The sequence below is a fragment of the Battus philenor genome, unplaced genomic scaffold (genome assembly GCF_028537555.1).
Source record: "Battus philenor isolate CCGP_79_NKW_IND1 unplaced genomic scaffold, ilBatPhil1.0.hap1 SCAF_28, whole genome shotgun sequence".
Classification (NCBI taxonomy): domain Eukaryota; kingdom Metazoa; phylum Arthropoda; class Insecta; order Lepidoptera; family Papilionidae; genus Battus; species Battus philenor.
Genome location: NW_027181691.1, coordinates 9,851,518 through 9,875,550, shown reverse-complemented (window position 1 = coordinate 9,875,550; position 24,033 = coordinate 9,851,518). Strand labels below are relative to the sequence as shown.

Here is a 24,033-nt window from a genome sequence, read left to right as displayed (position 1 = left end):
AAGTTAAAGAAAGAATAAATTTAATACACACCGAAACAGAAAAGATTCCAGGACATCCATATCTTGTAAAGCTTGCAGTGGCAGATCTATCTTTTGTATGGTGTCGTTTTTCACTGTTGCCTCTACGTATGACCACGCGATGGGCGGTATCAAAGCTATGTTGCTGACCACTTCCAGTCTAAAATATAAAAATTGTTCTTCGTTAAAGATAAAATAATGTGTGACCGAAAGCAAACTGCGCGTGTTCTCAGCGCCGCCGTACGTTATTCACTACCGCGGGTGGCGCGGGGTGCGCGCGGGGGGACAAATCGCTCAAATTTTTGAAAAATAAAAACCGTTAAAAAACTCGATTAATCAAAAGGCTAATGCCGGGACGACGCTTTGAAGAGATAAAAACCGAATCGAAGGTCTTGAAGGCTATACCAGAAAAACTATTCCGATAGTTTCGAAGACTGAAAAAAGCGTTGGCAAAAGTGCATTTTAACGGACGAGGGTTACTTTGAAGGAGATGACATTGATTTGAAAGAATCAATAAATGATTTATATTTTATAAACAATTTCACTTTACTTTTCGATCACATATAGAACCAAACTTCGGAGGTTGCCGATAGATGGCGCTGCTAGTCGATTGCCTCGCACTATCGTATATATAAAATATATGTCACATTAATTTACTTTTTATAGAGAAACTTGTCAGGAGAATAACTTCTGGCAGTACAATATCATGACAGCTAATAATATGTCAAAGCTTTGACATAAATTTTCAGCATCATCATCAGGCGTGGGATGTCTATTGAAGGACATAGGCTTGGAAGCCACCCATCCGACGAGGTGAACAAGGGCGTCTGTCCATCCTGTGGGAGGATTTCCTATGCTTCGATTGCCCATGGTACCTACTAAACCTTGAGGTACATACAAAATACAATTATCATTGATATTATTATGAAAAAAACACTCACCTGGACAAACTAACAAGCAAACTCTCAATAGGTTTTCTGAATCCTTTGGCAAGGATATTATCGGTAGGTTTACTGTAGAAATTCTGTTCCCAATACTGCACCATTGTGATCAGCTTGTCCGATATAAGTGTAAAATCTGACCTTGGTCCTGAATCTTGTATAGGCATGTATTGTTTCAAGATAAGCGGTTTTGTATCCTGAAAAGTATGATAATGAGCGTAAAAGCCTTATAGAAGGTAGTATAGATCATTTGTTCTTAATCATCACACTACAATAGTTCCAGAGACAACAGCATAATGATAATATAGTAAAATGCGTTTCAAAATTCGAAATATATACACGATATTTTAAAATTAATTACTATTTATTTGTCCCTACAGATTTTGTACTGTCAGAAATAATTGATCTGTAGCAAATAAAAAAAATTAACCTATATCAATGTGAACTTAATAAAGGTGGATTGGAAATAAGTATTAAAGCTATAAAGTTTTTTCTGAGAAGAAAAACGATGAAGAAATGTGATACAGCTGTTGATGAGTGTACAAATATAATAAAGTTCCACAAGAGATATGTTATCACACCCTAAACTCTGCAATATGTCTCTCATCTCCAGCCAAAATCTGTCTGGTAGAGATCGCCTCGAGCGATAAAACCTCTTCTTGTACTTATATATAAATTTCTAATAGATTCAGGCGTTACTTTGCGAAAGTCCATACTGAGTAAGAAAAGGACTCATATATAGCTACTTCCGCTTTGTAACAGTAGTCTATGTGTCTAATGCGCGTGCGGCAAACAATGCGATGTGCCAAACACTGAAAGCACTCTGTGTTTGACACTGGTCGGTGTAACATTCTCCTGAGGATGCCCCGTGAAGGGGTGAAACACGTGTTGAGTGATTTAACAGTGGTAGTTGTGTAATGTACTGCTGCATAGCGGAAGTAGCTATATATTAGTACTCCCTTACTTAGGATGGACTTCCGCAAAGTAACGCCTGAATCTATTAGATATTGAATAAAGATTTAATTAGTTTCATGTCTTACCTTAACTAAATACTTCAATACAGCGAACAAACAACTAACAGCCGATTGTGTTCTATTGAAATTACTGTCAACATTCAATTCTGACCAGATTTCTTCAAAACTTAACGCTCTTGCAACATTATCCACTGTCACTGATATAACATAATCAACTATAATATTATCGGGTTCTGTATTTGTAGCTCTAAATGAAACATCAGCGTGCACCGGACTTTCTACTTCTTTCTTATTCTTTATCAAGAAGGAAAGATACTGTAAAGACACCACGGAGAAGATTGCCAAGTTTTTTCCCAGATTTACCGGTATAATATTCTCTATGCACTTCTCTAGTAGATCACAATCTGCTTCATCGATAAGAGCTACAATCCTATCCAATGCATCGAGAAATCCTATTAAAATCGTTTGAACTGTGATAAATTCTTGATAGAATAATTTATCTTGGAACACTTGATGACATCTCTTCGTATAACGGTCAATTGTTTGTTCTATATTTAAATTGAAGTTTTCTGATTGGCTCAGCGGTCGATTTTGTTTAGGAAACAGCCGCAAGATGTCGCTGATAGATTTGTCTAACGTTGACAGTGATATCTGATACAAGTCTGGTACATCTGGGACGGTTAACTCTAGTTCTTCCTCGGATAACTTCAAATTACCGAACCCCTCCTTCTTATCCACTTCGTTCATAGGAATGAAGAATTGAGATTTCGATTCCCTACTGTCATTCCTTTTAAACACGTGAAGGGAATTAACTACGTTCAATTTATTACTATCAATCGATGACGTCATCTCTTCTTTCACTTTAACAAACTCGTGCTCTCTCGCTCTTTCTTTCTCCAACTCCTTCGTTTCTGATACGGAGATAATGTTAAGGAATTCTCTTATAAAACTGTCACAGGAGACTTTGAAGCAAGACGACAGTATTTTCCTGTCAAACTCCGGGCATGACATCACTGTCTGTAAATCTTCTTTTGACAGGTTTGACAGTAGTAAAGCCAGGTCGTTGTGATTCGAGTGTTTTTGGAATGAACAGTTAATACGGCACCTGTTAAAAAATAACATGACATTCATTTACTTTTATTTTGAAGTTCTACAGTGAGGTCCTTGGATTGGCAAAGTCAGAGTATGACGTTCACCTTCAAGATGAACAGATGACCTTGTTAAAGCCACTGAAGAACGCTGGATGTATGCTGCTTCCAGTCGACTCTATAAGAAATCTATTAACGAGAATATTATGTTCAGCTGTGGACATCAATTTAAAATGATGATGATATGTCACATATTAAATCACCTTACACGGTGATCGTGTTGCATCTATATAGTGAAATAAGCAGCAAATACAAGTTGTTAACTACTTCGGTCTTCACATTGAGCTCTTGTCGGCTTGCATCGAAGTTTCATCACACTTCTACTCATGACACAGCGCGACTGCCTAGCCCGCGTTCAAATAAGGGCGATCTGGAGAAGCTTCGCATAACTTACACTAAACCTCATTACACCACGGATATAGTCCCTCTTCGTGCTTCTTCGATGTAACTAGGGTACGATCAACCAGCAAAAATTTTCAATGAATCCGCACAAAGGCTATATCACACTTCGGTACGAGCGTCAACTATTTAACACATTTGTGATGAGATTTTTAAATCACAGGCGGATATTACTTGTAATATAATTAACCCTTTCCACTCCAATGTCGAGTGTCACTCGACACTGATTTTGTTCCACAAGCTCCACTGTCGAGTGATACTCGACATCGTGTAATACTTCTTTTTGCGGAAAATTTTAAAACAGGAAAGATTATTGTTACTAAAATTAAATTTTATCGATGCTACATAACAGTTTTGGAGTGGAAAGGGTTAAGACGTATGTTTTTATTTCGGTATTTCAGTATGATAACACTTTTTTGTTCATATATAAATTTAACTGGCGTTCCAGTAAGGATATCGTGTAAGTAGATGGTTTTATCTAAGAATAGATGATGGTGGGTGGCGATAATATCATCGCAGAGTTAGACATAAAGTTCTTAGTTGTTAAAGAAAATTTTACTAACGTAATTCTAATTTACGACTTCAAGAATAAATGCATCTATATATATATATATATTACCTTATTTTGATTTCGTTCACAAGCCAGTTCCCGTCCACGGTCGTTGTGATGACGTTCTGCGGGTTGACAACTCTATCCAGGGTCAGATCCAGTGGAGATAGATCGAAGGTGTTCGCTGCGAGACGATTCAACTGCACAACTAAACCTGGATACCTAGGAATATAACCATATAAGTTATTTATTGTATTACATTTAAATTTTTAACATCACTATTTTATCTATAATACTTCCACTACTGAATAAAAGCCTCCTCCATATGTTAGTTACAAGGCCATAGCAACGTCGTGCACTGCGCTTGCTTGGTCTATGATCTTCATTCCAGAACCATAATGCTTTAATGACATTCTTCACCATATTCAGCTACGTGTCGGGAATATGGCACTTGACAAAAGCAGATCACGATGTGGTGATGACTCTCCAGATTTCGAGGAATGCATCCCTAGTTTTAGAGTTTTTCAGTCACAAAACCGGAATAGACAGTCGACTGATGGTAATTCGAATGGTCGAACCAAACAACCAAGAGATCGCAGCCCCATCATTTGGTTGAACCAAATCGACTCACCACTTAACACCTGATACCACTTTTATAGCATGCATACAACCTTCCGGCCTGGATGTTTCCAGATAACTATAACTTAATAGTCTTCAAGTTAATAGTGAATAGGTTTCTACCTAGAGATAGGGGTACACTACTGTGATTATAAAGTAAAGTGAAATTGTCATTTAAAACTTCCAGACATTAAAAAGACAGTGATATTTTTTCTAATTTGATCAGAATGTCTATAACATTTTCCAAGAGTCTGTTTATCAAAAGTTAGAACATCATTTGGCACAACTCAAACCGTTTTGAAAGAATGTTTCGTGGCTGAAACGCGTCAAATATCAATTGGTGACAAAATAGCTCAACTTTTTGAAGAAAAAAAAAGCGTCAAATACTTCCGCAACAACCGTATTCGCTTGATTTAACTCCGTGCGACTTCTCGCTATTCAGCAAACTCAAGACGCCAATTCGGGGACGCCGTTTGGATACGATTGAGGAAATAAAACTGAATCGAAGAAGGCTGTACCGGAAAAATTCTATTCAGAATGTACCCAGGACTGGACAGTGTTAGAAAAAGTATATTTTATCGGAAGATTACTACTAGATTACTTTGAAGGGGATGAAATCGATTTGGAATAATAATTAAATGATTTATTTACATTTTATATACAATTTCACTTTACTTTTTGATCACATACAGAAACTCAAAACACTTCGGAGGTTGTCGATAGATGGCGCTGATAGTCGATTGCCCCTCACTATGACATTTTTAATTAAATGTAATGAAAACTCTGTTATATATTACATTAATTTATTATTTATATATTATTTGTAAGAGTCAGGCCAATAACTTTTAGCAGTACAAAGTCTGTCAGTCTCGCTTTGCCTATAAACGATAAAAAATCTGTTAGTGTAAAACTAACCTTATATGAATCTTGTCTCTCTGAAGTGATTCTATCGCCACTTGCAAGTCTTCTTTAGATAGCTGCGTGTTCACTTTATCAGCGGCCACCTCCGCCAGAATTTTACATCTTTCTATCGCTAAATTGGCGAACCTAAAAAAACGAACAGATTCTACTTTAAAATCTAATAAAGCTTCCGTCAATCACACATTTGTGAGTGAAAGAGACAGATATATAATATTAGAAGGCGTTAACAATTACAAAGATGTAAAGATGCGTTTACATTAAATGTTTCTTTTACATCTCTTTAAAGTTAAAAGATGTAAAGGAAACATTTCATGTATGAAAGTTGGAATTAATATGAATTAATTTGCATCATATGGAAACATAAAAAACCCCTGTATCGTAATATATTTTAAGTGTAGAATTGTATAAAAGTGAAAAAATAAAACATATTTCCGCACAACATTTTCCACGATCTATTTTAGATCTAACACTGTAGAGATTTAAGACTAATATTTAAAAAAATATGGTTGTAAAAAGTATATTACATCTAAGAGTCACTCAGGAAGCTAATTATCGTTAAAAAAAATTATAAAACTATATTTGTAAAAGGCAACTGTTGAGTTTCTCGACTCTTCTCGGTAGAACAGCCTTCGGAGCTGATGGTAGCTTACTGTAGGCATACAATGCCGACATTTTATGCCGATTGACGATTCGAAAGTGCCTATTGCCTATTGAAATTTTAGTTCTCATTTTTGGTTTTACAACTTACACATTTTTAGTAAAAATTTGCCAATTTCCTCTAATAGCTTTGAGACATAGTAAATGAAAAAAGGTTCAAGAGAACTGATATAAAAATTCTCATGCTAGAATATGTCTTTATATATTGTTACGTACTGTAGGTTCTGACTCGGAATGAAACACCACTGGTTCACAGGGAGTCCTTTATTCACAAATCACATGGTCACCCTACTTTAACACAAAGCATACTTTCGCTTAGTCCAAACTTCGCATTCAAATCGCTCAAGACATCACTGTCCAAATAACTAGTCAAATAGTCACTTTGTATCACTGATCGTAGATCTTAATCTTATAACTCGAACAACAACATTGATTTACGACATGGGGAGTACACCTATTTATACTACGGATAAAGTTCTAGTAAGTTCGAGATAGTACTCGGTTAGAAGTTCCGAGAACCATACACAAAAAATTATAAATAACTGCAAGGTCACGCGTATTTTTGATTCTAGGGTTCAGTGTTGGGTTTAAAGGGTTCTGTAATTCGTGCTTTGTAACGATATAATTATTCTTACCTGACAGCTATAGCTGGTTCCAATTTGCCGATTATACGACAAATGAGAAATATCAATGCACCGGACTGGCTGTCGTGGCACAAGGATAACACCTTGTAAGTGTTTAATGCGAATTCGTCCTGCGAATAAATACATCGATTTAACAGTTGTAGAACGAAAAAAAAATTCCATTTGAATATCGAATAAAAGAACCTTTAGATATTTTAAATAATAAAAAAGCTAAGGTTGATCAAATTACTAACTCATTTGTGGGTAACTATATACACGCTCCCATATAATATCTATTATATATAACACATTAAATTTTAATAGTTAACAAAAACTTTATTAACAAATTCTATAGTTATTTTTTTTAAGTGGTAACCCAGTGGTAACGTATTTTTATTTTCGTTCCCCTATCTTTAGGAAGAGCAGGGTCGTTTTTTGTCTTGTTAATTTTTGTTTCACTGTCCCTTTCCTTTTCGTTCTCTACTATCTCTCTCTCTTTCTTTCTTGACATAATCTAGCGGTAGAGAACTGAGACTTGTAATCATAAGTGGCGGCTTCAATTCCATGGATACAATAAGTTTTCAGATGATGGACAGCAGCGTCCTCTACGTACCATAATACCACACTGCGATCGCCTTCGAAATGTGGCGATTATGCTTTATTCCCCCCAAAAAGGCCTAATAGTTCAAATAATTACTCGTCTGAATTGGCAGTAGCTAAGGCGTATCGCTCGTGCAAATATGGCCGTTGGGTATAAATGGTGGTGGTGGGGATAAACGATGGTTTTAGAGTGGTAACCACGAACTGAAAGATACCGTGTGGATAGAACCCCACCAGGTGGATCTACGACATAATTAAGATACCAGGAAGTCGCTGGATACGAACAGCATATGAGGATATGAGGTCTCGTGGCGATCTTTGGGAAGGTCTATACCATGGTTGCACAGACTTATTAAGACTAGGGGCCACTCGGGCAAATCATGAACTGATGGCGGGCCGGCCGCGAGAAGTATAGGTAATTAATTTTTTTTTTGGTTTTATTCTGGAATAGAATTCAATATTTTTCGAATGTACGAGAGTATTATTTTTAATGTCGGCGGGCCACCAGTATTCGACCGGTGGGCCGCGGTCTGTGCATCCATGGTCTATACCTTGCAGTGGACGTATAGAACAGTCAATTTTATTTGAACTCCAGTGGATCCACCTGGAACACATTGAGAACTGTGGTAATAAAAGAATAACTAAAAAATTCGAAGGTCAAATTCAATCAGCCGATATACCTTCAAACAGCCTTGACAGCGTGCGGCGATCGCCTGCAAGAGTAGACCGGAGGCCACTGAATTCTGCTGAACCTTGGCTATCAGACTCTTAACAACACCTTCATCATGTTGGCTGATCAGAACGTGGACCAGGTTCACCAACAGCCACGTCAGATGCACAGCTTGCGTTAAACCATTATCTACCTGAAAGGGAGATTTTATTGCATAATAAAAAAATTACTGGGCGGTTTTATTACTGAAGGCAATTTATTCCTGACATATATACATATATGTATATATACTAATAAATAAATCCGCCAAAAAATAAATTGGCATATTTACCATTGTTTTACCAGATACAATGCGTATAATTTACAAATTTATTATTATCTTTTAAAAAAGCACAACACAGTACGTAATTAAAACTTTACTATAAGATTATGAAATCAAAGTAGAAAGGAAAATAAAACCGCATTAAAATTGCGTTGATTTTTAGTTACAAAGATAATCTTCGAGTTTTGATGGAATAGTGAAATTAGAAACAAGTGTTGTCGTCTTTTAGAAAAAAAAAAAAAGAAAATTGAGTAAAAAATTAAGATTTGATTCTAAAACAAAGTAACGTCGAAAATTTAACGACGCACAGTGAAAATTAGTAATAATTATGCAAAAATTAACAAAATAGGTAGCACGCAAAGCAAAGTATTGGTATATGGGTTTGAATATATAAATATATATATACAATTTTGAAAACTCAATTTTTTACTGCATTATCATTGCGTTTTTATTACTATTTGAATCATTGCTTTTTAAATAGAGTAAAATACATTAATTGACAACAATTAAGTTACATATATGATTAGTTTCAGTTATAAAAGCCTTAAAGTAATAATTTAAATGTATAAATAAAAATTAATAATATAATTCTAATTAATACTTATTTAAATCAATTATAGTTTACTGTCTCTACAGACTTTCTACTGCTAGAAGTCATTGGCCCATGACATTACAATAAAAAATAAATTCTTCTTCTTCCTTCCCTTTTCCCTTTATTTGGGGTCGGGTCTCCTTATCAATTTGCGCCAGGCCACTCTATCCTGGGTTGTCCCTGCATCAAGTTGAAGGGTTTCCAGTTCCTTTCTGATATTAGACCACCACATAGCTTTTGGACGCCCTCTCCCTCTTGGGAATTCTGGGAGGCTTAAGGCAGTTTTTTTTTGGTTAATATTTAATAGTTTGACAAAAAAATAAATTAATGTTACATATTTCAGAGTGATCACTTCATATCGGGTGATTGGTAAGTGTTAAAGTAATGCGTTTACACCTATATTCAATCACCTGTATATATAATAATGCACACTGTACCTACACCCCTATAACAAATCATCCTGTATATATATATATATAAACGTTTAATAATTATAACAAGAGGGTAGTTGAAGAAAACTCACAAAATACTCGCAGTAGGCAAGTGTATAAGCAGCGTGTATGACATCTGCACCCAAAGGTCTAGCGCCGCCTTCCGCGCCGCGACCAGGGCCCACCATCATCTTGTGCCAATACTTTTGCGACAGGAAATTCAATCTGAAAATAATCAAAGTTTTATTGCTTAACCTTCTAACTGCCAAGCTGTTTTGGCCATGACTTCCCCAGGTGCCAAATGGAAATATCAAGTGTAGGCTTTCCTTACGTGAAAATTTGGGATCTTTACATTCTTTGAATGAATATAACACATTATGTATATCATTATGTACTGAGACCGCCGGCGACCTTAAAGGCAACAGAGTACTCGGTGTGCCATGAGGTCGCCGGCGGGTCACGTTTTTGTAACACAGAAAACACGATAGGTTTTCAAAGCCAACTTTGAAATATGAATAAGTTGTGAATTCAATACAAAGAAAGGTTTCTATATACATATTCTAATGTAAATTTTATATAAAAAGTGAGGCCGCCCGCGGTCTCATTGGCACCCATGGCAACTGCTACGAAAACATGCTGCAAATCGTATACCATCCCGTGATGCAGTTGCAGCTAGGTGCCTAATGAAGCTAATAATTACCGGAGAAGTCCATCCTAAGTAAGAAAAGGACCAATATTTAGCCACTTCCGCGCATGCAGTGGTAGTAGTGCAAGCCAAACACAGAGTCATTAACAACAGAGGCACTAATCGGTGTAACATAACTCCTGAGGATGCCCCGTGGAGGGTTGAACACGTGTTGAGTAGTTTGACGGTGGCGGTTGTGTGATTCGCATTGTTTGCCGCATACGCATTTATCGGCGGGCTGGCGGGCGGTGCATTTTATTGCACGACTACTGCTACATGTGCGGAAGTGGCTAAATATTGATCCTGTTTTTACTTTTCTTACTTATTTTACATTCATTACATACACATCACCCCAAGATGAGGTAGAAGGCGTTTACAATATCGTTCAAAGAGCCGCATGTGGCTCGCGGACCGCAGTTTGACCACCCCTGTTATACATATATATGTTTATATATATGTATGATTTGTACATGTTAACTACCGTTGTTGTCTGTAAGATATTGCCTTGTGTGATAATACCGCCTTTTGTAATCTTGTATATTATTACTAGCTGATCCCGCAAACGTTGTTTTGCAAAAAAAAATTGATATTTTAATTTACAAATAAAAAATAAGGGTTGATCGTAGAGGGGTGAAAATTTATGGTTGAATGTATTCTTGTATGCTGTATCATAAAAAAATAAAAACAAAAAATTTCGTTAAAAAAATATTTTTTTTTTTTTAAGTGTGAACAACCTTTATCACTTAGGGGTATAGAAAATAGACAGTAGCCGATTCTCAGACCTACTGAATACGCATATTAAATTTGGTAAAAATCAGTCAAGCCGTTTCAGAGGAGTTCAAGTTCGAACACCACACACACGAGAATTTTATATATTAGATGAAACTTTATAAATGTGTCCTAGCGTGTACAATAAAGAAAATAAAATAAATAAAGTCACCTGATAAGTAAATGCGACCAGTGGACGATAAGTAGCGGCAGTCTGTGGGCGGACTTCAAACAGATCATGTTGAGTCGATCAAGAGGGATGTTCTCCTCGGGACTGTAGAGTCCAGTGTTCAGACCGCTCTGTTCGTTGTGAAGAATATTTTGAGCGGTTTTCGCTGTCAATGGAAATAGGCAACCATCTGAAAAAAATAATTTTAAACCAATTGATTAATTGCATCTAATGTGTATTAACACCGCTAATGTAAAATATATATGAGATGAAAATAAGTGAACATCACCTTTTATATATATATATATATATATATATATTTCGGAACATAGCTAACACGAAAGACTAAAAACATGATACATTTACATGCACCTATTTTTACACGATGCAACCACATTATTTCGCATTTATTTCTATTGTAACTGTTGAACTTTTATATTCAATGGAATCCATTAAATATTTAAGATTAGCATGCGTAGCTGAACAGGCGTTTGTACATCAAAATAACCAAATTACATCGGGTGGCAGCTCAAAACGTTTGGTTTAACCAACAATGCAAGCGGTTAAATGTAGACTGTATTTTGGGTAAGAAAGAGACTGATATATAGCTACTTCCGCTATGCAGCAATAGTCGTGCAAAGTACACCGCCCGCCAGCCCGCTGATAAATGCGCGTGCGGCAAACAATGCGATGTGCCAAACACCGAGAGCACTCGGTGGTTGGTTCTTGTCGGTGTAAGATTACTCCTGAAGATGCCCCGTGGAGGGGTGAAACATGTGTTGAGTGATTTAAAGTTGGTAGTTGTGTAATTCGCATTGTTTTCTGATAAATGCGCATGGCATTTATAAGCGGGCTGGCGGGCGGTGTACTTTGCACGACTACTGCTACATGTGCGGATGTGGCTATATATTGGTCCTTTTCTTACTGTTGAAATTTAGCCTTTTGAGAAACGACGAGTAACATCTCCTTAAAAATATGTATATATAAACTCATCTTTACTTTTTATTATTAGTTTATTAGACCTCAGAATCTTCCTCTTCTCGTAGGATTTTTCTATACTTCGACGTTATCACATCACCCTTCTATGGCGCCTACCATGTAATTATTTTTAAATTTAATATCACTATTTGGTCTTAATGGAATGAGGCGTTACTTTGCGGAAGTCCATCCTAAGTAAGAAAAGGTCCAATATTTAGCCACTTCCGCACATGCAGTGGTAGTCGTGCAACAGAGTGCACAGCCCGCCAGCCCGCTAATAAATGCGTATGCGGCAAACAATGCGAATCACACAACTGCTACCGCCAAATCACTCAACACGTGTTTCACCCCTCCACGGGGCATCTTTAGGAGTTATGTTACACCGATTAATGCCAAATACAGAGTGGTGGGTGTATTCTGTGTGTGACACAGAGTCAACTCTGACGCATACGCATTTATCAGCGGGCTGGCGGGCGGTGCACTTTGTTGCACGACTATCACTGCATGTACGGAAGTGATTAAATATTGGTCCTTTTCTTACCATTAGGTTTTTAAATCAAGGACTTTTGATGAATAACACAGGTAAAAAACGAGGTGCACGAGGACATATTTATCTAAGAAGATGGTGCACACCCTTAATAAATGCCCTTACTCTGGGGAGAATATCTCGAAACAGAGAAACATCTTGTACCTGATTCACACCAAAGCCAATAAACAATTTCTTATTAGCCAAGACTACAGTACAATACCCAGCGACCTTTAGAAAGAGACAATCGGCTTCGTAGAGCGTTATCTCTGTCGCACGAAATACAAATAACTGGCAGAACATCATATAGGTAGTGTGGAACAGAGATAATGCTCTACGAAGCTGAAATTACCCGATTGTCTCTTTCCAAAGGTATGTGCAATATTTATCTTTGGGTACTGTACAGAGACAGGTTCAAGGACGCTCACTATCCACGAGGCTCAGGAGCTAAAGAGTCAGACGGTCTTTATTGTTCGTCGAACAACAGACATACAGCTGTATAACAGTGTCCGTGCGGCGGTAGCAATATCACGTCACACACGTGCGAGTATGTACAAACTGATGCTGAGGTACAAGCTGAGGATGGCAATTCGGAAATAGGCACGGGGTAGTTGTCGCACGAACTGTTATTTTAATAACTGGACATTGTTAGGTCTTCTTGAAAAACAATAAATACACCAACGATTTAAGAACCTAGGATTTAAGTTATTAAATAGTTTAAGTCTTAGTAAAGACTGTGACATGTAAAAAGAGAGCTATAAACAGGTCGGGAATATTAAATGTAATTGTTCAAACAATGGCACGGACGCTAATGTCTGTGGAATATAAAAAAAAAAGTTAAACACTAGGTTAAAATTAAAAGGCAGGACTTTCTCTTCTGTTCTAAATACAAACACTTCTTAATGACAATTAACGAATTTAACAAGAAAATAAACTCACTTGTCAAATGCAGCATATGCTTGACATGGACCACGATGTTCACACAAACTGCGTATAGCAAATCGTCCTTATCACCGTTAGTTTCAAGGTCCAAATTCGTCTGGCAGTCCTCCATTTCTATGATCGCGAAGGTCAAGGTCTTGAACAGGAACCTGACGAGGATGACGTCAGGCGACAGGTTCGCGCAGGTCTCATTAACACTCTGCACGTTCAGCGGGTCTACGTCCGGCTTCACGTTGAAGAAGATGGATTGAGGAGATATGCAGGTGGACTTTAGGTAGTTTATGGATAGCAGAATCTCACTCTCCGGTATCAGCACCAAAACTTTACGTATTAACGTCATTATAATGGATAGGTAACGTAGCTTTTGTTTGCGTGGCGTTGTTGCCTGTAAAACAATTACTTTATTAACATAAGAGCAATATCTACAGGTCGATTGGTATCTTCTAGGTTACCTTGAACGTCTAGAAGATTACCCCTTCCATCAAAATTACTTTTCAAAAATCCCAAAACTCGTTTGAACTAGTGATACGAATAACTATACATACATGTGAGAGCGAGATACCAAATTGGTAGCGGGTAATGGTAGTTTTGCCATTTTCTACCGAAAATCCTACCACTGTGTTACTTAGTCAATCTTTATTAAGGAGTGATGGAAGGGAGCGGAATATAATCTCCCCCTCCCCGTCTCGCCGCGCGCATACTTAAGGGGCGGTACAGCAATTTCGGTTAGCACTATTCTACTTAAAGATACCATTAAAAATTACCTGATCAGGAGGTGCCTTAAACAGGATCTTCAATAAAATTTCCACTCTACTCTGTTCCAATAACACATCCTTGTATACAGAATCCAAGAGTCGCTCCAGGGAACTAATCGCTTCACTGGAGTCTATCTCGATGCTCCTCTGTGTCAGGAGGTTCAGAAGGGTATCGCTGGCCAGCTCTGACCAGCGGTAGTAGCTCTCCGGGTGATCTTGCGACAACGCGAGGACACACGAAACTAGATCCAAAACCTGAAAATTGTACTTATATTTAATTCCACTTCATTCCGCGGGGCCCGCACTACGTTTGTGCGTGTACTTCATAAATTCCATTCTTGGTATCTTTTTTGTCTTACATATAAGAGCAGTAGTTTGAAACTATGTTTCTTTTTTATGCATAGTCACCCAACCTCTTTGAGGTGGAATTTCGGAAAAACCGTTCTTATCAGCTGATAGACGGCAAGGCATAGACCTGCCCCAAAGATCGGCACGACCTATTGCTATTTGACAAAAAGAATATTCGTACAAGTTTCAAGTCTCTATATCTTATGCCTCTTTCTCTTTCTTCCTTACTCTTCTTATATATACTAAACTTTGAGTAGCATGAATCAGCAGAGAAAAAGCAGATAGTTATGCTCGGAGTTTTGCTGTGGGATCAGAACAGAAATGAACGGCCACGCCAAGAGCTCGAAGAATTGCTCATCTAAATTACCAACAGGGTACTTCAATCTTCTCATGCTATCGCTAGTCGTTAGGACCGAAAGATTCTCGAAGTTGTTAGGCGCTTAACAAGGTAGACAGACAACATGATTAAACTCGCGGGAAGACTCTAGACGCAAGACCCGTCAATGTGATCTTTGAGGGAGGCCTATGACTTGCAGGGGTGTTTCTCTGATATGAAGAGATGGCTATCATCATCTTCATAACAGAGAAACACCCCTGCTATAGCATTTCATGCAACCACTTGACCAAGTCAATTTCCTTCCATCACCAAATTGTTGCCCTTCTATTTTCTAATTCTTCTTAATTTAAAATTCTTTCCTGACACATGATGTGAACTTACCTTGTGTTGGTGCATTGTCTTCTGTAGCATATAGAATAGAACTTCCCTCGTCGCCTGGGCCTCTTGCTGTTGGGCGCGACCGAGCACACTGCTGCCTGTGACATTTAGAACTTAACAAAGATATACAGGATATCCCAAAGAGCAAAGAAACCTTGGAATAATTATGGTTGGTGTTCAAATAATCACATATAACTGATCACCTACTATGGTACAATCTCTTCGTTCTGATGTTGCTTGTTGTTAATGCTATATCTCATGAGAAGGCTCAAGAAAACCCAGAAGACAATGTAGAGAGAGGATATAATAAAAATAGCCCACGTGATCGGTCACGTGACTTTGAGTAGTAGTGGGGGGGGGAGGTGGCATATAAATAACAAGCGGCGACGGGCTGAGCTCACTCTGTGTTTGGCACTAATCGGTGTAACATAACTCCTGAAGATGCCCCGTGGAGGGGTGAAACACGTGTCGAGTGATTTAGCGGTGGTAGTTGTGTAATTCGCATTGTTTGCCAACACTTTTTATAAAGCATTGAATAAAGAGCAAAAAAGCGGAAGGGAGATATTTGACAACCTATTATTATAACTTTCTCAACTTCTATATAACATATGGCGATCTTTGGAGGAATCAATGTATTATGGTAATTAAATAAATATAAATTAGTGGTTTATTATTATGTCCCACCTCCCATGTTACTGAATACCCTCACGGCTACGGGCTCCAAGCCGGCTGTACACTCCAAATGAGCGCCTGATGCCATCAGACCATCGCACAGTTGGATCAGCTGCGAACATAACCATATATGATAATAGTCAATATCAAACCTTTATTATTTAACCCTTAATATGATTTACAAAAGTGATTTTTTTTAATATTACTGCGTTTGCTTGAGGGTCTAGATGAAGGAAAAAACAGATTTTTTTAAATTTCGTTGGGAAGAATATTATGCAACAGTAAAATACGTACAGCCAACCTATAAATAAAACTAATAGTAATATGAACATTCGGTTTAAAAGAATGGTATCAAAATTGAAACTCTAGGCTATTAAGGGTTAAGATCATCAGCTTAAAATTACATGAGCTTGTAAAGCGCCATCTAGCGAGAAGAACAACAAACTCAGTTATGTATATTTTATGTGACTGGACGACAACAAGGCATTTATATTTTTGGATTGAGAACACTTAAACCAACTTTGTGCTACTCCTACTGACACCGCACTCGTTTCAGCCCATAAACGCCCACTGCAGGGCGACCTTTCCCAGAGACATCTATGGGATGAGAGGGAAAAAAATATATGTGTAAAAGATCAGAACGCGATGAATAAAACGTGAAGAATGTAAGAAAGGTGATAAAATTGCTAGGAAAGGAAGAAGATCAACAAATATTCAAAACTTCAAAAAATTTTTAACACCAAAAAGCGGGGACCTTTAAACGTGTCTAGGTTAAAGTATAAGAAATATGTGAAGGTGCTCTTCATTGCACGACTACTGCTGCATAGCGAAAGTAGCTATATATTGGTCCTTTTCTTACTTAGGATGGACTTCCGTAAAGTAACGCCTGAATCTATTAGATATTGTTGCATATTTTTTAATTAAAATTAAAAATTTATCTAATTCCTTCATAAGATTTGCTAATTTTAATTAAAAGAAAGATAAATAAAAAATAGATTAGAAGATTTTTTCTCTTTTTATATACAACCTTTTTAATTACATCAAAAAATTCTCTATCTAAAAAATAACTAAATTGAATTAAACATACCTTAGGTATCTCTATTATCTGCTTAGTGTGATGCTTGGAAGAAGACAGTTGAACCAAAAACAACAAAATACTGTTGACTAGCTCGCAGCAATTTCTGTTGATAAAAGAAGAAAATTCTCTTAGAATATAATCCTATATATGCAGGGTGATATGCTATAGATATAAAACCTGTAAGGTTGTGAATGCTATACATCCTTTGTTGTCAATTAATATACGGTATACTCATAAATCAATTATTTCAGGAACAATAATAAAGAATGTAATAAAAAGGATTACAATTACCACATATTAAATTCAATTATTGTTTGCCATCATCACTAGCAGGCCTGTATTCGTTTATTTTTATTTTAGTAAACTTTTCACTCACGGTATTTCATGCTGTTCGACCAGGTCCAGCTGTTTCATTAGGAACCCTATGAAGATCTGGTCGCTGTCCAGCATGCAGTAGTTGACTCTCAGCGCCAGCAGTTGGTTCAGTAATGATAACACTTCACATTGCAACGGTACGTCATTTTGCATTGTGTAACTCTGTAAATAAATCAGATTTATTTTTTATTTATCACCAGATCACCCGACTGATATTGTTCCACTATATATTTGCTAAAAAAGTAAGAATAGGAAAGTAAAAAAATTGGAATGTAAATTAAAACCAAAGTATAGAAGTAAGAAAGGCGACTTAAGAAATAAAAATAAAATATGTACAGATATTATAGAAAAACAGAAATACATTGAGAATAACAAGAGATAGGCATGTAATTAAACTGAGTGAAAAAATTATTAAGAAAAATATTGTTTCTGTCCACCCAAAATAGAGTGTACATATATACATATATAGTAAATGTTATTTTAAATTTGCTTAATAAAATAAGTATAGGAAAGTAAAAAAAAGAATGTAAATTAACACAAAGTAAATAAACAAAGATAAAAAATGTAAAACAACATTTTTGTGGACATTGAGGAGTAAGGAAGTCTAAATAGGAAAGAAAATATAATTAATAAAAACATTGTCTCTGTCTCTCCACGATAGGGGGAGTACGAGACGTCCTTAAAAACGGGGGACATACACATATATAATTCATATCTCACCTTCAAAGCCTGAATAACGACAGGCTCGAACAACCTTATGTATCTCTCCAACTCTTTTTTATTCGTACTCCATTTTCTATCAGTCTTGTTCTTGGAAAAGTTCTCCAGCGCAATGAGCAACTGCCTCTCCACCACCATCCTCGGATTCTTACTGTCCAACGACAGCTTCTGACTTGCGTTCGAACAAACGCTGCTTCTTCTAGAATCTTCTGTGCTATTAATCGAGTTCACTAACATCACGTCCTGGTAGAAGTTTGTTTTGGTTGGTACGTCTGGATTATTGGAGATACTCATGTAATCATTGTATTGGTTGATCATATTTGTACCGAAAAGACATTTAAGCAGTTGCGTGATGCAGTAGACGGTTTTGTCAGGACATAATGGCATAAGAACTTTCAGATAGTAAAGTATTTCCTCTGTGACATATCCGAATTCCTTCTCCGTTGCCAATTCTAGCTGGACAGCGAGACAGTTCAATACAGTTGCTAGGTAATCGTAGAATATGCTGCTTTTAGGGTCTAAATTAATCTGAAAAAGTATATATATAAATATTGGTATGTTTTATTATTTGACCCATCACAAACTTATGTACTACTTCTAATGCCACTCTAAAGAGGGACCTCGAATTTTGTTTTCTAATTATTCTATTTCATATTTTAAAGAAAGAATAAGAAAATAACATATTTAATCTATGATCATATACAATGCGATTAAAATAAGAATAGGACGGGCTTTCGGCTAACTTCACTCATATAAGTACGGTCAGCATTAAATATATAAAATAAAAAAATAATAATAATTGTTTTTGTTGATTGTTTAATTTGTTCTACAATGAGCAAAAGAGGTAGTGTTTTACATCGGCGAGCTCGAGAGATTATCAGCAATGTTGATAAGTACTTCGAGGAAGAGAAAAAACGTGCCATTATGTTGTTGGACCAGTTAAAACAAGCAAGAATTGTACCAGGGCCAGATGGCAATATTCATATATCGCGTGATGTATTTGGAAGTTTCATTAAGCATTTGGAAACTGCTTCGAAGGTAACCGAGCGAGTGACTTTAGCCACTGGTATTATTTTTTAACATTGCTTTTTTTGCACACTATACCAAGTTCCCGTTGTGACGTCACAACATGGCGCTAAGCCGGTCCTATTCTTATTTTAATCGCATTTTACAATCTATGAACAAATTTAATATATAATCTTTAAATAGGTAAAAGTGTGATACTTTTTTGTATTATTAAAATGGTTTTTACTTTATCAAGATGAATATATATGGTACATATACCATAATTAAATTTTTCTAAATTATTGCCTGTCTGTATGTTTGGTCCGGCTAATCTCTGCAATGGCTGGACTGATTGTAACGGAACTTACACTGTCAGGTAGCAGATGTAATAAGGAGTTACTCATGCTTACTTACATTTAATTTTTTCCTTTTTTTATTGAACACAATAATTACAGTAAAAGCTTATGAAGACACGCATATAAATATTTCTTAATTGTTCCGTAAGGATGGTGTATGTGTGTTACATTATATGAATGAAACAATAACTTATTCATTATTAATATATATTAATACATATATGTATATATGTTTGTATGTAAGCGTTAACTACCCATTACTTGTCATATTCTCATACAATAATTGTCTTTAAGAAATTGCCTCGTGTGATAAGACCACGTTGTACTTTTTTTACTACTTACTATTATACAACATATACATATATTTTACAACATGTACAATAAACATTATTAAATTTAATAACATTTTAATTATTGTATGTACCCAAAGTAACATTCAGAGAAGTATGTAATATAGGTATACTTATAAATATATATATAATATAACTTCATTTATAAGCTAAAACCAACCTTATGATTGGAGTACATAGCTCTCAAATTCTCATACAGCTTCATATAAAAGGGTTCGTTGAAGAAATGACCCGCGAAGTTTGCTTTCAAACTGGTTGCCGGGATGGGCACCTTTTTCCTCAAGGAACCTTTATCGTCAGTATCTTGCGGTGAATTGCCGGCTTTTCTTTGTATTGGGTCTATAATGAGAATACATATATATTACACACAAAAGGCACATAATTAGTTTTAAAATACGAGTATAAGTAAAAATAAAACATTATGAAAAATAATTTTTAAAATTATAAAAATTAGAATAAACAAAGAAGAAAAATTCTATATATGTACATGTTTATGTATAGGTGTAGATATAGATGTAGGTGTCGATGTTGGTGTAAGTGTAGATGTAAACGTATGTGATGGAGGTTTAGGTGTACTTAGTGAAGGTTGCAATATATATGTAGGTGCAGATGCTGGTGTAGGTGTAGGTACAGATGGCGGTGAGGGTGCAGATGTCAATGTAAGTGTCGAGTGGGGATGTTAGTGTGAGGTGTAGATGTTAGTGTAGGTATAGGTAGTGTAGGTGTAGATGGAGTTGTAGATGTTGGTAGTGTAGGTGCAGATGTCGGTGCCAATGTTGTTGTAGATATTAGTGTAGATGTACGTACGTGAACGTATTGTAATAGCAGGTATAGGTGGTGTAATAATAGGTGTAAGCGGGATACCAGTAGATGTAAGTGATGTAGTAGTAGATGTAGGTGATTTAGTAGTAGATGTAGGTGGTGTAGGTAGTATTGGTGTACGCGCGCGCGTTTGTTTATATTTTTGTTTATGTACAAGCAGACACAGCACATACAATATTGATATTTTTAAATGATGTAGGAAAATATATCTGTTGCATTAAAATGTTTAAAATAAGAAAAATACATTGTATGGGATTTCTCAGAAAAATTTATTTTCGTGCAAAAATGCTTCTAAATTGTACAGATTGCTTTTAGTTATTTTGCACACAGAGACAGTTTTACATAAAACGTCCATAACTACGGATTTTAATTGATTTGATACTAGACGCTTGACATTGTTAACCTTTCGTCATGTCTTTTAAGTATTACATCATCATGATCGTCTTACGAATATCACCGTAACGAAATACGATGATAATGATGAACTAAAAACTGTATAGCTTGAAGCAAACATACCTTGAGTTTTTCTCCTGACAGGACTTCCCGGTAAAGCAATACCGCTCCTATTCAAATGGACGTTAGGATTAACTTCCTCTATCAGGTGCACCAGCACATTCAGCATCTTCAGCGTCACTTGTAAGAACTTCTCTGCCAGGCTTGCGACCTTCTCGTTTTCCAGATGTTGCCATTTCTCAGTAATATTCTGGTAGTCCCTTTCGAATATATCCCGGTTTGTAGTTTTGTGACGCATTACATTGTGGATTTCAACTGTAATGTATTGTTACAAAGCACGAGTTACATCTGTTATGAATCTCAGAACTCTCTAAATAATAAACACTGAACCCTAAGATCAAGTAAGCACCAAAAAAATAAGTCTAAACAAAGCTAGATAGTTCTAGTATAATGGTCTGTATAGGAAATTCATCCTTGCACTAAATACATAAGTACCGTATTCCCGTAAATAAGCGTTACCTTACTTGTAATTTTTTGCGTACGATTCTAGGAAATTCTAAACGAGTACTATCTCGAACTTACAAGAACCTTTTCCGTAGTATAAATAACTTTACTCACCATAACGACAGTTCAATTTAATGGTGGTCAATTTAATTTCAGATTCAATCAAATTAATATCTTCTATATAATCTATACATCTCTCATTCTCCCTCTATCACGCACTCTTTCACTCATATCTCCAATATTCTCCTCTCAAAAGACAAGTGTTATTTACCTGGATATATCATACAGCACAAATTCAACATTAAACTTCTTGTTGCAACAGTTCCATTGCAGTAATCTAAACTGTCTAGGCAATAACTCAAAATGCCTTGCTCTGTGAACGCATCCTTATGATTCCACGGTGACCAGCGCTTGCAAACCAGTTGGAGGGCTTCGAGAAGACCGTGCTGTGGAATTTTTTAATTAAAATAAATTAGATATATGTATTTTACAGCAATTTTTATAGCAATACTTACAGTATTATATTTATATTATTTAATTTATATATATATATATATATACATATAATACGTACGTATACATATATATATATATAAAAATACTCGTGTCATGGTGTGCGTGATTCAACTCCTCCGAAACGGCTCGACCGATTTTCATGAATCCTAGCGCGCATATCGGCCACGGTGAAAGAATAGGACAACACCTTAACACTTAAGGGTGGTTCACCCCTAATTTTTTTATGTTTTAGACAAAAAATTTTGTTTATATTTTTTTATGATACAGCATATAAAAATATATACAACCCTAAATTTTCACCCCTCTACGATCAACACTTATTTTTTATTTGTTAATTAAAAACATTAATTTTTTTGCAAGAATTTTATTTTTATTTTGTCGTGACTTACAATGAAAAATTTCATTCTTTGGCAAAACGTATACAAACATACACATGTAGATATATACACACACGCACATACACGTATGTGTGTGCGTATATTCGTATTCGTATGCGTGTACGTGTGCGTGCGTGCGTTTCTGGGTACGTGCGTGTGCGTGTGTATTTGTATGTGTTACATGATTTCAATCAAAAATAATCCTTATTACTTACAGAGTAAAACTTGCAATTAGATGACAGTAACCTCTGCACCAAATCACCGATGATCATCGCCAATGCGTCACAGTCCTTCAACGTGTCTCCGTCTTTCACTTGCTGCGGCAAATCACTGTAGAAATAAATCTTTCTGACCAAATCCAGGGAATAGCCTTTATGATCGAAATTGAAGGCTTCACTTTGTTGCTTGGCAATCTCTGCCATCATTGTTGATGGTGTTTCACGCCTTGGTGGATATATTTTCGGTACAATGCTGGAAATTCCAAAAATTAATAAAACTATTTTTTCTCTTTCTCTTTCTTTTTACAAAGTTTATATATTTGTTATTATTTTAGTTTTATATTTCTGATAAATCCTGCAAATGTTGTCTTGACATAGGTATGATTAATCAATTAGAGTAAATAAAAAAACCTCAAAAATATAGTGTTTATTACAACGCTTTTTATACATGTATATATATATATATATATATATATATTAAGTATATATATATATATTAAGATAAACTATACTTATATATTATATTAAGATAAACTATACTTTATTAGAAAAGGTCTATACCGAAAAACTCCCGACCAATCTCATGAAATCTCTTGGAATTTTCTGGAGTGGCATGATACCCTGCTTCTGGACAAGCTTATGTTGGATTCCTACCCACTAAAACCCTCTCTTGTAAGGGGTATGCGTTGATGATCCATCAGGTGTCTACACCCCAACCCTAAATACCCTCGATTTTGAATACATTTTTAAGAAGTTCTTTCATGAAGTAGAATTTTATACTGTCATTGACTTCAGGGCCTTCAACAAACTCCAGCGCTAAGGGGAGGTACTGCCTCTATTGGGAATATATAGGTAACATAATAATACTTACTTTGCTATTGTTTGTGCCGCCGCACCTCTGACCTTTTGATCCTGATCCCCCAAAAGACGATACAGGGTGTCCATAATTTGTTTACTCCTTGTATAATACTCAGGACAGAGCATAAACAATCTAAAATACAACAATTTTTAATTATATAACAGAGTATTTACTTTCAATATTGATAAATTCAACTTTCAATTGATTTATATTCCAAAATGTTACATATTTTTACAGCATATATATTTAATCAAAGTATAATAGCAAATAAAACGATTAAATTGCAAGCGAGTAACAAAGATATAGTAAGAAAAGGACTAATATGTAGCTACTTCCAATGTACAGCAGAAGTCGTGCAATAAAGTACACCGCCCGCCA

General features: G+C 36.0%; 1 protein-coding gene across 1 annotated transcript in view; it reads right to left on the bottom strand.

Annotated features, from left to right (window-relative positions):
* Positions 1 to 24,033, bottom strand: part of htt (huntingtin) — a 50,680-nt gene that overhangs the window by 13,094 nt on the left and 13,553 nt on the right. The window contains exons 14-34 of the mRNA XM_068769368.1: positions 23,668 to 23,787; positions 22,794 to 23,049; positions 21,957 to 22,131; positions 21,245 to 21,496; positions 20,067 to 20,245; positions 18,196 to 18,723; positions 17,477 to 17,637; positions 17,110 to 17,203; positions 16,035 to 16,134; positions 15,354 to 15,448; positions 14,297 to 14,542; positions 13,530 to 13,917; positions 11,090 to 11,276; positions 9,557 to 9,689; positions 8,130 to 8,312; positions 6,862 to 6,980; positions 5,564 to 5,695; positions 4,100 to 4,252; positions 2,000 to 3,038; positions 960 to 1,156; positions 32 to 178 (exon numbers count right to left, since the gene is read on the bottom strand). Of these exons, the coding sequence (XP_068625469.1) occupies positions 32 to 178; positions 960 to 1,156; positions 2,000 to 3,038; positions 4,100 to 4,252; positions 5,564 to 5,695; positions 6,862 to 6,980; positions 8,130 to 8,312; positions 9,557 to 9,689; positions 11,090 to 11,276; positions 13,530 to 13,917; positions 14,297 to 14,542; positions 15,354 to 15,448; positions 16,035 to 16,134; positions 17,110 to 17,203; positions 17,477 to 17,637; positions 18,196 to 18,723; positions 20,067 to 20,245; positions 21,245 to 21,496; positions 21,957 to 22,131; positions 22,794 to 23,049; positions 23,668 to 23,787 (4,884 nt within the window). The remainder of the gene's footprint in view (positions 1 to 31; positions 179 to 959; positions 1,157 to 1,999; positions 3,039 to 4,099; positions 4,253 to 5,563; positions 5,696 to 6,861; positions 6,981 to 8,129; positions 8,313 to 9,556; positions 9,690 to 11,089; positions 11,277 to 13,529; positions 13,918 to 14,296; positions 14,543 to 15,353; positions 15,449 to 16,034; positions 16,135 to 17,109; positions 17,204 to 17,476; positions 17,638 to 18,195; positions 18,724 to 20,066; positions 20,246 to 21,244; positions 21,497 to 21,956; positions 22,132 to 22,793; positions 23,050 to 23,667; positions 23,788 to 24,033) is intronic.